Raw genomic sequence first — 15,410 nt, 5'->3', positions numbered from 1 at the left:
GTGATCTATCAATTTTATTTTATTTTTATTTTTATCAATAGATACTACGTTTTGGCAAAGTAGAAACAAATTATATCACTTTTATATAGACTCCCATATATATACCACCTTATTAGGATTAATACTGGAGTACGTCATCTAATTGTTTCTGACATTTTTGAAGATCTTAAATTACTAATCATTTATGCTGTATACAGCTATGTAGGAACTTTATACCATGCATGCACTCTATTATTGTTTTCGCCGATTTGAGACAAAATTTAGAAAAAAAGTAAAAAAATCGCCATCTAAGGAAGATAACTCCTAACAGCAGTCAACTTATAATTTGAGAAGGAAGATCTTTTAGGCAGCAACCATTTGATTTTCTGGGGGGGGGGGGGGGGGGGGGGGCTTTGTTTTTTTTTGGAAAAAAAGTTTGTTTCCAGGTTTTGGTGAAAAAAATAATTTGTTTTGGACCCTGAGTAAAAAAAAATGTTTGTTTCACCCTCAGCTGCCACTATATGTAATGCTAAAATTGAAAGAAAAAAATTGACTTCGGTTTGTCGCTAAAAAATTAGATTGTTCTTCGCCGAAGGCGAAAAAAAAAAGTTTGCACAGAAAAAAAACCCCATAGCCCCCCCCAGAAAATCAAATGGTTGCTGCCTTAGCATTTCTGCCAATGTCATATTTTCTTTATCTTTTGCGATTTTGCCCTTATGTTGTTTTTTTTAGACCCCAGGAACATGTATGATGGTTGATTGGCAAGATAGGACACTTAACCTAATTAAGTTAAAGTTTTGTTGAAATTGGTTAAGGGATTTCAAGAAGAAGAAAAAAAGTTTGCAGTGAGAATGGACACTACATGTCATAGCTCGCATGCCATTTGGACACAATAAATACAGATATGTCTGCTGTATATCTTGACATACATATAGAAACTGACTATCATGAGCAGTCGATATTTTCTATTTCTACTTGTCTGTGTAGCTTAAAAAAGAATATATATCTCCCAGTTTATATCACATTTTAGGGTATGATCGAGGCCCTTGCTAGAGGATTGCAAAGAAGTTTTTGAACCAACGGTTTCATAAACTTTCCTTCAATGATTCGTTTGACTACTTAAAAATTTGGTTGACTACATGTCTGTTACATATATAACCTGGGATATGTTTCGCTCATGGTAGCAACAAAGCTGTTCTATTTCTTTAATTATGGCTTTAGCAAATTTTGACTTTAAGTCAGGTGCAAACCTAGATGTGGAACTGCCCATCATTCAGTTAAGATATGAATCGTCCGTTTTTTGTGCGTACCTCAGTATCAAGTTTCTGTGTAATATTGTTTTGACTGTTGTTCTTTTTTCGTGGTGTTGTCTGTTGTTTATTAAAATTAGTTTACCTTTTACTATGTCTACATTTTTGGCAAATCTTACAAAGCTTGTAAAGTCGCCAAAAGTGCATCTTAGAAATATTGTTTTGTTCTGCAGGGATCTTTGAGAAAATATCCAACACTATTGTCATATATAATACAATGATTAATGTTATTACTGACAAATATGTATATAGGAGCTGGGGACAGACCAAGAGTTTCACTAAATGCTATTTCCTTCTTTTTGATGGGGATAAAATGAAAGCCATGAACTTTTATAAACTTAGTATGTCTTTTGGCCATGGTGTTATCTGGTTTGTTTTCAAGTTATTTTCAACGATGCAAATCCTACAAAGCATGTAGTAAATGGGTTGCTAATACGTTGTTTTGAAACAAGCAAAAAGTTGTTGAGGCCAGCAAGGATCTTTGGGATTATTTCTGAAGTAAAAACATTCTAAACATACACATCCAACTTTGCTAGTCAAATATAACACCAAGGTTCTAGTAATTCCTGTCAATTTATTTGTAGGAGTTGTGAACAGAATGGGTAATTCCTATTTAACCAAACACTTCGTTGATGGGGATATGATGATAGCCATTAACTCTTCAATGTTTTAATCAATGAATAATCAAGTGTAGAGCAGAAACTGCTTATCCTTCCTGGACCCACTCTTTTTTGGTGAGGTTTGTGTTGTTAAAACTCTAGTTTTTAAGTGGTGTTTTGTGGACTAAACGTGTCTTTTGGCTATGGTGTTGTCTAGTTAGTTTTCAAGTATTTTTTTATAATGTTAGATCCCACAAAACATGTAGTAAATCACTTACCAATACACTTAGAAATAAGCAAAAAGTTGTCAAACCCTGAAGAGAAGGCTACTGTTATGTTTATCTTTTTAATACTGGTTAATGAAATCATTACTGGCTGGTCATTATCACGTATGATATGATTTTGACACGCCTACATAGTTAATGAATATGCATGAATATAGATTAGATCAGCAAGTGAAGCCTAAACTGGGAGTTGTAGATTTGTAGCATAACTGTACAAATGTAGTTTTGAGAATATAGAATAGATACCAAAATATTGTTTTTAATTATTAGTATCCTAGCAAGTAAAACACAGATCTATCATGGTGGAGGACCCGGGCACGATCACTAAATAAACCATTCAAAATAGTTATCAAAGGTACCAGGATTATAATTTAATACGCCAGATGCGTGTTTCCTCTACATAAGACTCATCAGTGATGCTCAGATCAAAAGAGTTGAAAAGCCAAACAATTACAAAACCTACACAGGCCAAAACAAAAGTCAAACATAACACAAAGTTTCAATTAATATGTAGGAGTTGTGGACAGACTGAGTAATTCTTATATAACCAAACCCCTTTGTCGATTGGGATGTGATGAAAGCAATAAACTCTTCAGTGTTTGAATCAATGAATCACAAAACAGAGTGGGAAATACTTAAACAAGTTTTCTATAATGTTTGTTGGTTTGTAGTTGTCTTTTATTATGTCTGATGTTTTTGTTCATACATCATTGTCAATATAATAGAATTTTATGTGACTTTCATACAAGTGAGAGGTTCAGCTAGCTATAAAACCAGGTTTAATCCACCATACATAAAAATTGCCTGTACAAGGTCGTTATCCATATTTGATGTGTTGAGGAACTTGAGCCTTTGATTTAAAAATTTTATTATGAACTTTCTGTTTTGAATTATCCGCTAAGTTCAGTATTTTTTGTTATTTTATTTTTTTTTGTCTTTTTTGGCTTGGCCACCTTGTTTTATTATTTTTGCTGCATATTGTTGATTTTGACAATGTCCACTTATAGATAAAATACAAAAGCTAATTGTTATTGAATTTTATTGGACTTCAACATCCATTTTTCTATCCTTTAACCTACTATGATTATATATACATGTAATGGCAAGTTACAGTTAAAAATGTACAGCACTGTCTTAATTACACATTAAAAAGAAGAAATAACATATTCCCTCAATCATGCATCTGATAAATATTATGGAAATTGATTATTTAAATGAAAAAACTAATATTTATTTATTTCATTTTTCACCTGTTGTTTGTATGTATATATTTTAATTATCAAGTTGAGGAAAGTGTCATCACTCAGAAACAATTTTTTTTAAAGATTAATGAAAGAGAAATTCTTAACACAATCTTAAGAAAGAAATCTTCATTCAGTGTAAAATTGAAGTCTTTAACTTAAATTTGGTCTTTTTTACAAATTCAATTAAATTTTTGAAATACCAGATGTGGTATAAGATGAAATTAAATAAATACAGTTTTATAAATTAGCATTTACAGTACAATCTTAAAAATTTCTCTTTTGTAATTGAATTTAAGTAAAAATTTAGTTTTGAAGAAATATATCTCTGCTAATGAATTATGAGACGGTATATACAAGCAATGGGGTATGTATCATATATATAAAATATTAAACAGCTGAGATATTAAAAAATAATACCAAAATATTAAGTAAAATATAAATGTTTGAATAAAAAATTACATGTGTAAGATAAAAATGCAGATGATATATGCTGCAATATCTTTTTAAGCTACCTAAGAAAATTGCTTCCCCCTTCTTAAAATTTCTTTCTTTTTATGTTAAAGAGTGGAGTCTTAAGTGTCAGTGTGAATTATTTAATTATTTCAGTCTTTAATTGAATTATTATAATTTCTTAACATAGTGTATGCAAATAGGAAAATTACTCTTGCCTTTTATGTTGCATACAAGTATACACCAATTGATGTGCAATGTAAATGATATGCAAATATTGTTACAGTCAAGCATTGATGTATGAATAAAACGTGAAATGGGAAATGGGGTAAAAGTCAAAAAGACAGCAACCCAATGACCAAAATAACAAACAAACAAAAAAACATCTAACAGTAAACATTGTCTTGTTCCTTAATAAATTTACTCTTTTCAGAAAAAAACATATATAAATGTATTTTCAAGGAATCATTTCAGTATTTTCAGCTTCTGTGTGAATTTTAAAATTATGAAAAACAAAGAATAAATAAACTTTTATACGGTAGTCTGCTTTAGAAAATAAATCTTTATGCAATTTCCATATAGATTTTATTCCAAAAAGAAAACAAAAACTGATGGTATCATTTAAAATACCTTAAACAAATGGAAATGATTTAAATGAAAACAGGAAAATAACAAATAACAAAATAACAATACAAAACAAAATTTTTAATACCAAACAATTTGTCTGAAATTTTTGTAACATGATGTAACAACATAAGGGAGCTACCATTTGATTTTAAGGGGGTGCTAGGATGAAAAATTTTGTCCTGCTTTTTTTTTTAGTTGTGATCTCTGTCCTGCCTTTTTATTTTTTACTCTATTCGCTCCTGCCTTTTTTTTTTAGTTCATCCTGCCTTTTTTTTTTACTCAAAACTCCTGTCCTACCTTTTTTTTCAAATTTCATCCTAGCCCCCCATAAAAATCAAATGGTAGCTCCCTAACAACACAAAACAAACATGAACCTAAATGTATTTCTAAATCGTTAAGACAACTTATCTATTTACAGATCGTAGCTACATGGATAAAAAAATCTAAGCGGTCATGAGATCACTGAAAAATGTATTTCTAAGGTCAATTGAAAAAAGAATTTGTTTCTCAGATCATTTCAGAATGGGAGGTATTAAACATAAAATTGAGAATGAAAAGGGGCAATGTGTCATAGAGACAAAAACCCAACCAAAGAGTAGAATTTTTTTTGTACATAAAAAGTAAAACTCTATTTAACATGTTACCCCATCAATACAAATTCCTTGAATATCAAGAGGCTCACTTTCGGGAATTTACTGAATAAATTACGTCCTTTTGTATCGTGAGTGAACATTAAAGACAACCCTAAAACATACAATCAATTAAGTTAAAATGAACATCTCAATGTAGCCTTGTGCTTATTAATGACTGAATATCTGAATGGATAAAAATGTATTTGAAAAAAAGCTTCAAATTATGAAATATTTTCAATACAAGGACAGCCCTTACAGAACCCAAGTATCTTCAATGATCTAACAGTTATTCATTTTTCAAAAGCCTACCAACATGAACTATACCCTTGACCTGTATATACTGAATGCCAGCTATTCCTTTTAAACAAAATCTCTTTTATAACCCGTAATTATTGTTTATTCAAATAAACCCTTACATAGCAAAAGTTAGCTAAACTAACATACCAACACTGACTGGAGAATTAAAATGACTTCAATTTTTCGTTACTTTCCAATTCATAGAATTTTTTTTAAAGTTTAGTAAGAAAATCCAATTGTCATTCATCTAAATATTTATATAAGATTATAAATAAATATATAATAAATAAATAAATAAATAAATATAATAAAAAAAAAAAAAATATCAGTCAGTCTTGGTATGTTTTTCCTATAAACAAAATTTGAAAATATCCTAAAAGTGTACTTAATTTCTCATAACCATTATAAGTCGTAAATTAATGGTTCTACCAGCCAATAATTTGTTACATTCTACAGAGTTGATTATTGGTAAGTCATTGTATGCTGTTTCTACATTGTCTTGTACAAAGTCATGTGTGTAAATGTAGGGGTTGATCTTCATCTCACCGTAGGGGCCTTTTAGTACAATGAAGGACAGACTAATTGGTGTTGTATATTTAGATTTCAACACCAGTTGATAAGATAGAGTACGGTCTGTTGTAAGAGCTGGATTTTTCTGATCATTGTTGATTCTTGCTTTGATGACCCATTGAAAATTAAATGCTGAGAAACGACTAGTTTCATAGAATAACTTGGTGGTGAAATCGTCTGTTCTGTAAGGTTTCATCTGTAAGTCTGCAAGAAAAATTTAGTATATATGTTATTATCACACAATACACACAAGATGATTTAAGTTTAAGTACAAATAATTTTCCCTAGTGTTGAGAGAATCAGTGTGAAACAGGGCAATCTAATGATTTACAGGAGCATGGGATGGTGAAATGCCTCAAGTTTTTCATCTGGCAGTCTGCGACGTTAACCACTAGCCTTATGCCCCGGACTAGTAATTTTCAGCTTGGACTAGTAAATTTTATTTATTGCTAGCCCAACTGGACCGTTAGTTTTCTCGTTTGAATTGTTTTACATTGTCTTATCAGGGCCTATTATGGCTGACTATGCAGTTTGGGCTTTGCTCATTGTTGAAGGCAGTACAGTGACCTATAGTTGTTAATGTCTGTGTCATTTTGGTCTTTTGTGGATAGTTTATTCATTGGCAATCATATACCACATCTTCTTTTTTATATAGTTAGACATATAACATCCTTTCTATGTTATTTGAAATTTGAACATATTTGTAGTTCAAATTGACAAGTAATGCAGGAACTTTCAGGTATGCTCAAAATGGAGGATATTTTGCATCTAAGATTTCAAAATTTTTATGGGGGGGGCATGCCCCAAACCCCCTAGCTGGTTCGGGTCACTTCACGACCCTCAACAATGTCGGACTAATGGAAAATTAGTCCAGTGGACTAGTAGTCTCAAAAGTTTTGGGTGCAGACTGTCTGGCGGAACTTCATAGTGGTATCATGCAGCCTACTTCATTAATAGCTCCTATACTATGTCCATTGGAAAAAGATGATGCCCCTGCTTTGCATATAACCTTATCAAGGGACTCAAGAACTGTAAAGGTGACCCTACTCACATGCGTACTTGATATGTGGTTTGTGGTAATAAGCTTTGTGTATAAGTTTCATAACAATTTGTTGAGGCCAACTCATGTTTAGAGAACTACTTTTAACATGAAATAAAAATTCAGCAATTTTTCCATTTGTAAAAAGTGATGTCACAAAAATGCAAACTAAATCTGTGTTTTGTGGTAATAAGCATTGTAGATAATATTCATAATGTTTGGTTGAAAAATAAGTCCAACAGGAGTGAATAAAAAACAGTAACAGTTACTAGTCTGCTATCAAAGATCTTAAATATTGGAGTAGCGTCCCAATTAAGTCCATTTTTGCCGCTTTACCAAATTTTTAAGGACTACAAGATGAGGACACAGTCCAAGGCAAAAAAAACTTTATAAGAATGAAAATCAGATATAATTTGTACTTACCATTAAAAGTAACTTTTTCACATGAAAAAAGTGAGACAATGTCTTTATACAATTTGAGTTGGGTCTCATTGTACTTGTCCACCTCTGCCAGAGATTCCATTATTTCTGCTCCTGGCTTCATGAGATGTCCACAGCTAATCTCATGCTCAGCCAGTTCGTGAAATGGTCCACACCAACAGCAACCAATGCGGGAATACTTGCATAAAGAAGGCCTGAATATAGAAAAACAAAACACATTCTAATAATAAATATATGATAAGATATCAGAGATTGCCTGAAAGGTCAAGGGGTCACTTACCTGCCTTCTTCTTCTTTGAAAGCTACAAAGCAAGTTAATTAGCCATATGCCACAACAAAAATAAATGGGAAAATTTTTGAAATTCCGTTCTTTTTTGTAGGCTCCAATTTTGAAAGCAAAATGTTCCCATTTATACAGTGTAAGAAATAAAATATAAATGTTAAAATCTCTGTAATCCACTGTTTATCTGCTGATATTTCTGAAAGTAATTAAGAGTAATCCATTGTCATTAATCCTCTTTTTTTTAATTCACTCAGTATCTCTATACATCCACATTTCATAAAATTTCCATTGTTATTCCATCAGATAACAAAGTTTTGCACATAGTTCCAAACTTTTATGAATTGTCAAATCCACCATGAACTGTCGTCTGCTGTGATATCCACATCCACTTTTCACAATTTATTTTTACAAAATCAATGTCAGGAGTCCTATATTTTCACAATACTGACAATAAAGGTACAATTGTACATTGAAAAAGTTATTTAAAAAAAAAGAAAGATAAATTAATAAAGTACTAGAAAAAATAAACAAGGCAATCAACATATGAGAATATACATTGCAATTTAGTTTTAAATTATCATTGAGAAGCAATCATTTAAAAAGTTTAAAAAGCTTAAATGTGTGTTTGTGTGTGTTTTATTGACTTTTTATTTAATTAACAATGAACTTTTTTAATTCAGCTGGGTAGAGATCAGTCGTAATACAAACTATATATTACCGCTATATTGAATTACTTAATTTTGATATGGAAATAATACTGGTGAGTCAAATTACAATCCTTTTCACTCTTTCGGTTTCATTCTCCTGAATCTCCTTAGTAAATTTGTGCTACATGTATATCTACTAATTTCCAAATGAAATTTTTAGGAGTATTCAAATTTTATCGAAATTAAGCACTTGACATTTTTGGTTCAGCACAAAAACTTATTTTCATTCGAAAACCTCTAAATGTATTTTACTTTAACCAAAATATACTATTAACGGATGCATGTATGCAGGCATGTGAAGTATATACTTTTCCTAACAAAATCTTAAACTTTGATAAAAAAAGAAAGAAAAATAAAATAGAACTCCGGGTTGACATTTCGATTCCAAAGCATGCTTGTTGCTGCCGTTATTTCATCTTTGAAAGATGTTTAAAATACTTGCCGCCTAATTTTAAGTTGATCTGTTGACAAACATCTGGCACGTCCATGTCACATGATAGGCAGAGGGTCTCCATTTAATCCTGGTCAGGAACAAAAGATAAAAGTGTGTTTCCAATTATTAACAAGTATAAATACAAAGCGGAGAAGCACCCGTACGGATGATCCAGCATCCATGCGCGTGCTTGCTCCTTGAGCAAGTGATAGTATCTTAACTAATAAACTTAATTAAGTTAACGATGACGATGCATCGTCTTACCTCTCCTCACACAATTCTCGTTCATGATAATCAACCTGGTTACGTGGTAGATGGCAGTAGCAGTACTGGCATTCTGTTGGCAGTTCTGACACTGCTTTCTCCACAGCCAGGTTTCTGGAACAAAGGTTTTTGCTGATTTCACATCTGCAGTTGGGACAGGTTGCTGTCTCATCTTTGAGTCTTGAATCAGCGAGTACGTGATTGATACAGCCAGCACACATCAAATGACCATTGGTACACTAAAATAAGATAATTCTTTATGCAATTTATGGCTATAAATAGTAATAAATTAAATCATTAATGCATGAAAAATCTCTTGATTTTAAACAACTTGATAAATGGACAACTTATTAAGATAAAACTTCTCTGATTTACAACTAGAGGCTCTTAAGAGCCTGTGTCGCTCACCTTGGTCTATGTGCATATTAAACAAAGGAAACAGATGGATTCATGATAAAATTGTGTTTTGGTGATGGTGATGTGTTTGTAGATCTTACTTAACTGAACATTCTTGCTTCTTACAATTATCTCAATTAATAATGAACTTGGCCCATTAGTTACAGAGGAAAAAAATTTTGTTAAAATTTACAAAATTTACAAAATTATTAAAAATTGACTATGAAGGGCAATAACTCAGGGTCTACTGACCTTTTTGGTCATGTTGACTTATTTGTGGATCTTACTTTGCTGAACATTATTGTTGTTTGCAGTTTATCTCTATCTATAATTATATTCAAGATTTTAGCCAAAAAACGGTATAATTTCCTTAAAATTGACAATTCAGGGGCAGCAACCCAACAACCGGTTGTCAGATTCATATGAAAATTTCAGGGCAGATAGATCTTTACCTGATAAACAATTTTACCCACGTCAGATTTGCTCTAAATGCTTTGGTTTCAGAGTTATAAGCCAAAATCTACATTTTACCCCTACATGTATGTTCTATTTTTAAGCCCTTCGGGCCAGGTGAGCTAAAAATGTACATGTTATATGTTAATGGAAAACACTATAGCTGATAATGTGAAACAAACAACCAATGCAATAAACAATGAAGTGCCGACTGGTTGGTAGAAATGTACAACCTACATGTACGTGATGGTAGGAATGCCCTTTACCCTCATGTTTCAAACAGTCTTTTTTGGGTACCTTTAGTGTCAAATTGGTTTAAATTTTACAGTGATTTGTCAAAATATATATATTGTGATTCATCAGAGGTCTCAAATAATTATCATTACTGATATATTTGAATAAAACTAAATGTGATTTGTCTTAAATAGACTATTTTTTTGCTAAAACAAAGCGTACATTTTATTGTCCTGCACCAAAAATTATTGTTAAACTTAATACCGTTATTATTCATGAAGGTATCCCCATGATCACCCTCCTATTGCAATGTACCAATATTTAAGAGATTTGTTTTTGAATCAATCTCAGCCCTCGCCCCCCTTTTCTGTAAAAAATGGTTGTTTATACAGTATAGAGAATTACTGAAGTATGACTCGAGCGTGCCCCCTCTACGGCAGTCAGTTGGCAACTACTTATGAAAATTCCTGGATCGGCCACTGAATCTGATGTCTTATATCTTTTGGAAGGTATTTTTTTTCTAACCTGCATGAACACAAAAAGTTAGCAAGTCATTAAAAACATATAATTTTACTATGTTTTTAATGAGAGGGCCTGATGGGTTTTCATTCTTTGTGATTGGCACATTTACGCTATCGTGATACGTTTTTCTACAAAAAAAAATTTATAATTGGTGATCCGTGATCATTGAAATTTGTTTTCCTGTGAATTGTGATTGACAAAAAAATCAACTGGTGAATCGTGATTAGACACCACCCCACCAGACCCCTCTTTAATTATGTACCTGATAACTTTTAACACACAGATATACATGTACAAAATGTACACCTGGGAACATTTATCAAATTATGTACATGTATGTAATATTTCATGTGTATATCAGTAGTATCTTGTGTTATCTTGACTTTGCTGTCATGTTATGAGGGTGAACTTCATGCATCGATGAATTACATATGGATTTGCTCCCATGATATTTCATTCATATTATGGGAAACCATATGTGATACATATGCATATTAAATGAGGTGGCAGTTTGCCAAGTGGACAACTGATTATGTTGATCATGTGATCATGCTATCCGTCAATGTCAGAGATAATTTGGGTCAACATGAAGGTCACAGCTGGTTTTGACAGATGTGTTTGGGCAAATCCCTGAGCTGATTCTCTCATATTCTATTGCATTCGTACGCGCCACATTTATATTTCAATAAATCAGAATTTCTGTTTCATGCCATATTGTTGCTAAGGTATAAAAGTTCCGTTCCAAGTAAATTTTTCTGCATATTTGTTGGCAGACATGACCATATATGGCTATGATGCAATATCCGATCAGTGAAATACATATTTATTGAGGTGATTAATATACTCGAAACCAAAATTAGCAAATTCAGATGAAAATAGATAATTCGAATGAAACAAAAAATGCATACCTGGTAACAGGTTTTGGGCAGGTCCAAGCAAACTGCGCAACACAAGATTCCGGAAAGGCGATTTTCGAGGGCATTTTTTTCTTTTTCTTTCTCCTCTACTTTGACTTTCTTCTTCTCAGGTTCATAAAATATGTCCATGTTTTCCTTGTTGGAATTTTCATCCATTATAGCAAGGGCTGATGGTCCTGGTATGTCAGACATTTCGTTTCAGCTGTCACTGGGTCACTGGTTTGTTTACGATTGAGGTTTGTTGATGTTGACGTTTTGCTGTTTTGATCATGTGATCTGTCTAAACATGACGTCAACGATAACCAATGAAACGAACCTTGTTCATCGAGTAACTTCGTAACTTTCCGGTTATCAGTATCGGATCAAAGTACTTGAAAGCACTGTATACATGGTACATACATTCAAGGTTTCACAACATATTATGTGACAAGATATTTTGTTTAGTGCTATACATATCCTTGGCGTTTCACAACAACAAAAACAAACAAAAAAATAGAAAAAATCCAATATCAAACAAACATAAACTTGCGACCAAGAATGTGTATACTATAGACCTACTCTGGGAACAGTATATCTAACAATTCAATTCAATATTTTATTGGAAAGAGCACAATAGAGGCGTGATCCAAATACAGACAATTATAATATTAAAACAACACATAAATGAAATAAAGATTCATGTAACAAGTCATGAGCCAATTCTATGTATACAAATACATTATAAACTGATATTGATACCATAAACTTATATTTCAGTATTATTCTAGATTTTCATATATTTACTTAAAACACACAATATAAGATTTATATATATATATATATGCATATGCACAAACTAATGCAAAAGATTATTATCTGGTGAAACGGTATGGTGGTCTCTCAAATCAAGAGCTTCTTCAATATACATACAAATAGATTTTAATTCCTTTTCAGACATAGGATTTAACAGTTAATAGTATGTTCCTGACCTACCAGTCTTCAGCTATTCTACCTGTATGGTATCGCTGTTCATTTTTCTGTACAGATTCTAATTAACATTAATAGTTTTCAAGAAAAAGGGCAAACAAATGATATTTAGCCAAAAATTGCAATTCAGTAAGGACAGATAAGGTGTCATCCAATCGTTTGGGTCATATTAAAATCATATTACCATTATATTACATTTACAGTGCATAGCCAAACATATTTAAATTTTCACCTATAATGTTTTGCTGTATATTATTAAACTTTTTTCTTCTTTTAAACACAATGTGTTGTAAGACACAGAGTCATCTAAATTATAATTATAAAGCTAAGGAGATTTTGGTATTTTTGCAAATCTGCAAATGAGACAACCTATCAATCAAAGATCAGAATCTTCTTCTTCTTTCTTCTTCCAAATACCGCCAACATTCAACATGATGAATATTCTTGCAAGTTGATGTGAATGTTAGAAAAATTATAGTCAAACGTATAGCATATGCTTCTTTTATCAGTTTCGTCTTCTATTGTTTTTCAGTGTCCTCCCCTGGTATAAAAACTATTTTTTTTTAACATTCTAATCATTGGTTGAAATTTATATTAATTTCTGAACAAAAAGTAATACTTTGCTTATCATGAAGTCAGTGAAGAATAATTAAGGTCATTATTCACTGTAGTTCTTGTATTGGTGAGATTTTTTTTTTGGCTGTTTACAGTTTCTTCAATTATAGTTTTCCAGATAATAAAACAATATACGAATAATTCATAATTCACTATTAAATGGCTAACATTCCTGTAAGGATTCCTCAAACAGTTTTGGCTGTATAACCGTTTTGTTTTTTATCACGCCGGTGTTCTTGTATCGCTGATCACTTTTCCTGTTTTCAAAGTTTTTGCATGGCTAACTTGATAGAAAAAAAAAGTTACTTAACATCGAAATTTTGAATATCATTCAGCTTTTTTAAGATATAATATGTGAATAAATACCAGCATTCTAAATTTTTGGTAATTTTTCTTTGTTACGTATATAGCCCTCATATAGTAAATTATTTGCAAACTTTATATTTTACAATCTGACAGTATTACAATTGAGAAAATATAACGTGAATCTATCAAATTCCCCAAGCACAGCAGTCGACTGAATTACTGGGGACTTTTTGTTTATTTTTAAAATATATTTCATATATCTAAAATTGAAATATAAAAAAATGTGATTGGTACTCAAACTATTGGATGCGGACTTCTTATAGGAGCCGGTTTAAACTTTTGACTTTAAATTAAACGTTTGGCTGATATTCTAGGTTTTCCTATCATCTGAAACACTATTAATTATTTTCCAAATGCCAGGCGTTCACGAAACCTCAAAAGTCTTTCTAATTGTATCAGCAATCATATTGAAAGAATTGACCCTGTTTTGTTTCATAAAAAAGGACAAAGTAGATACAAGTATTTTGTCTTTTGAAGGATACATTTAGGTCGTACTTTTTAAATATAACTGAGATAAAAGAAAATCTTTGAAAGTGACTACATCAAGATACTTGATTTCTTGATAGGTAACATATTTGTTACGTTTAAAGGACGCGTTTTTTAAAAAAACAAGACTTTTCCATGGGAATCAATCGGGCTCATGATCTTGTAGACTTGCCTCTTGATTTATAAGAGACTGGGCTTTTTAAGGACGAATGAAAAGAAAATTGCAGTATCCTGTAAATTCACCTTTTTTTGCTTATACATATATACTAGTATGTAGATGGTTTCCTCTCACTCAATAATTCAGTTTGGGGACTAGATTAAACGTATCTATAAACCCATCAAATTTGAAATCGAGGATATAACAGATACAGTCAAGTTTACCTTCTACCTTGAATTGCATCTAGAAATTATTGCAAGGAAGCAACATTCCAGCAGTGCCTACATATAGAATATATATCTCCTAAATGATACGATATTCCAGGGTTTGCATTTCCTTTAACACTGTTTAAAGAGGGTTGTTGCTTACAAGGAATCCAATGAACCAAGGGTTTCGAGTGGTGATGTTGAAATCACCCCTTCGAACTTTTAGACACCATCACCAGTTGGTTGATGCATAAGGAATATCTATTTTTAAAGATGACCAGCAGAAATATTCTATTTGTGATCAATTAATGTAACTGGCAAGTATTTTGGCCTCTTTTCTTCGAATTCTTTTCTGTGAATGTGTCCTACCGAATTAGATTTATTACTGGGTTTGTAAGTACATGCAGGAGTAACACAACGGTTACCACAATAGGAGCAATGATAAATTGCTTACCCTGGGTTCGTGTTGCTCAGTCTTTAGTTTTCTATGTTGTGTTTTGTGTACTGTGGTCTTTTTCATCATTTTTTGCTTTTTCACCATAGCATTGTCAGCTGTTTTTTTACTTTTTGAATATTCCTTTTCCGTATCTTCTGCCTCTTTCTTTGCTGTTTGCAGTTTCTTCCTATCTATGAGCGTTTTTGAGATAAAAGACAAATACTGGAAAATTTGTCATCTAGGAGTAAGGATCCATTAGACCATTTTGACAGATATAGGGAAAAGTTAGATCTGGACTTTCTCAGCATTTTTTATGTAGATTTTCTATCTATTGTGGTTTTCAAGATATTAAACATATGCTTTATAATTTTTATCTTCTATTATATTAAAATGTGTGCAAACATGACCTTCAAACTTGTCAATAGACCAACAGTGCTCTATCATCTACCCTTGTATTAAAAGCAAAATTGGTATCTATGTATAAATATTATAAATAT

The 15,410-nt window shown here is 31.8% G+C and overlaps 1 protein-coding gene across 1 annotated transcript; it reads right to left on the bottom strand.

Annotated features, from left to right (window-relative positions):
- Positions 1-3,194: 3,194 nt before the first annotated feature.
- Positions 3,195-11,968, bottom strand: LOC139523964 (zinc finger TRAF-type-containing protein 1-B-like). Its single transcript, XM_071318455.1, has 4 exons — positions 11,673-11,968; positions 9,160-9,398; positions 7,455-7,666; positions 3,195-6,196 (listed from the first exon to the last, which is right to left on the bottom strand). Exons 1-4 carry the CDS (start codon positions 11,871-11,873, stop codon positions 5,808-5,810), a joined length of 1,041 nt encoding a protein of 346 aa, XP_071174556.1. The 5' UTR covers positions 11,874-11,968; the 3' UTR covers positions 3,195-5,807.
- Positions 11,969-15,410: the final 3,442 nt, after the last annotated feature.

This window comes from Mytilus edulis, chromosome 5, assembly GCF_963676685.1.
Source record: "Mytilus edulis chromosome 5, xbMytEdul2.2, whole genome shotgun sequence".
In the NCBI taxonomy this organism is placed as follows: Eukaryota; Metazoa; Mollusca; class Bivalvia; order Mytilida; family Mytilidae; genus Mytilus; species Mytilus edulis.
Note: the sequence above shows the minus strand (reverse complement) of the source record. Positions and strands in the feature narration are given on the sequence as shown.

Excerpts from the sequence above, each read along its gene's own strand:
- LOC139523964 (XM_071318455.1), bottom strand. The coding sequence starts at position 11,873 with ATGTCTGACATACCAGGACCATCAGCCCTTGCTATAATGGATGAAAAT. Across the intron at positions 9,399-11,672 it reads TGCCCAAAACCTGTTACCAG|TGTACCAATGGTCATTTGAT; the intron begins GTATGCATTTTT and ends ATCTTATTTTAG. Across the intron at positions 6,197-7,454 it reads TGAAAAAGTTACTTTTAATG|ACTTACAGATGAAACCTTAC; the intron begins GTAAGTACAAAT and ends TTTTTCTTGCAG.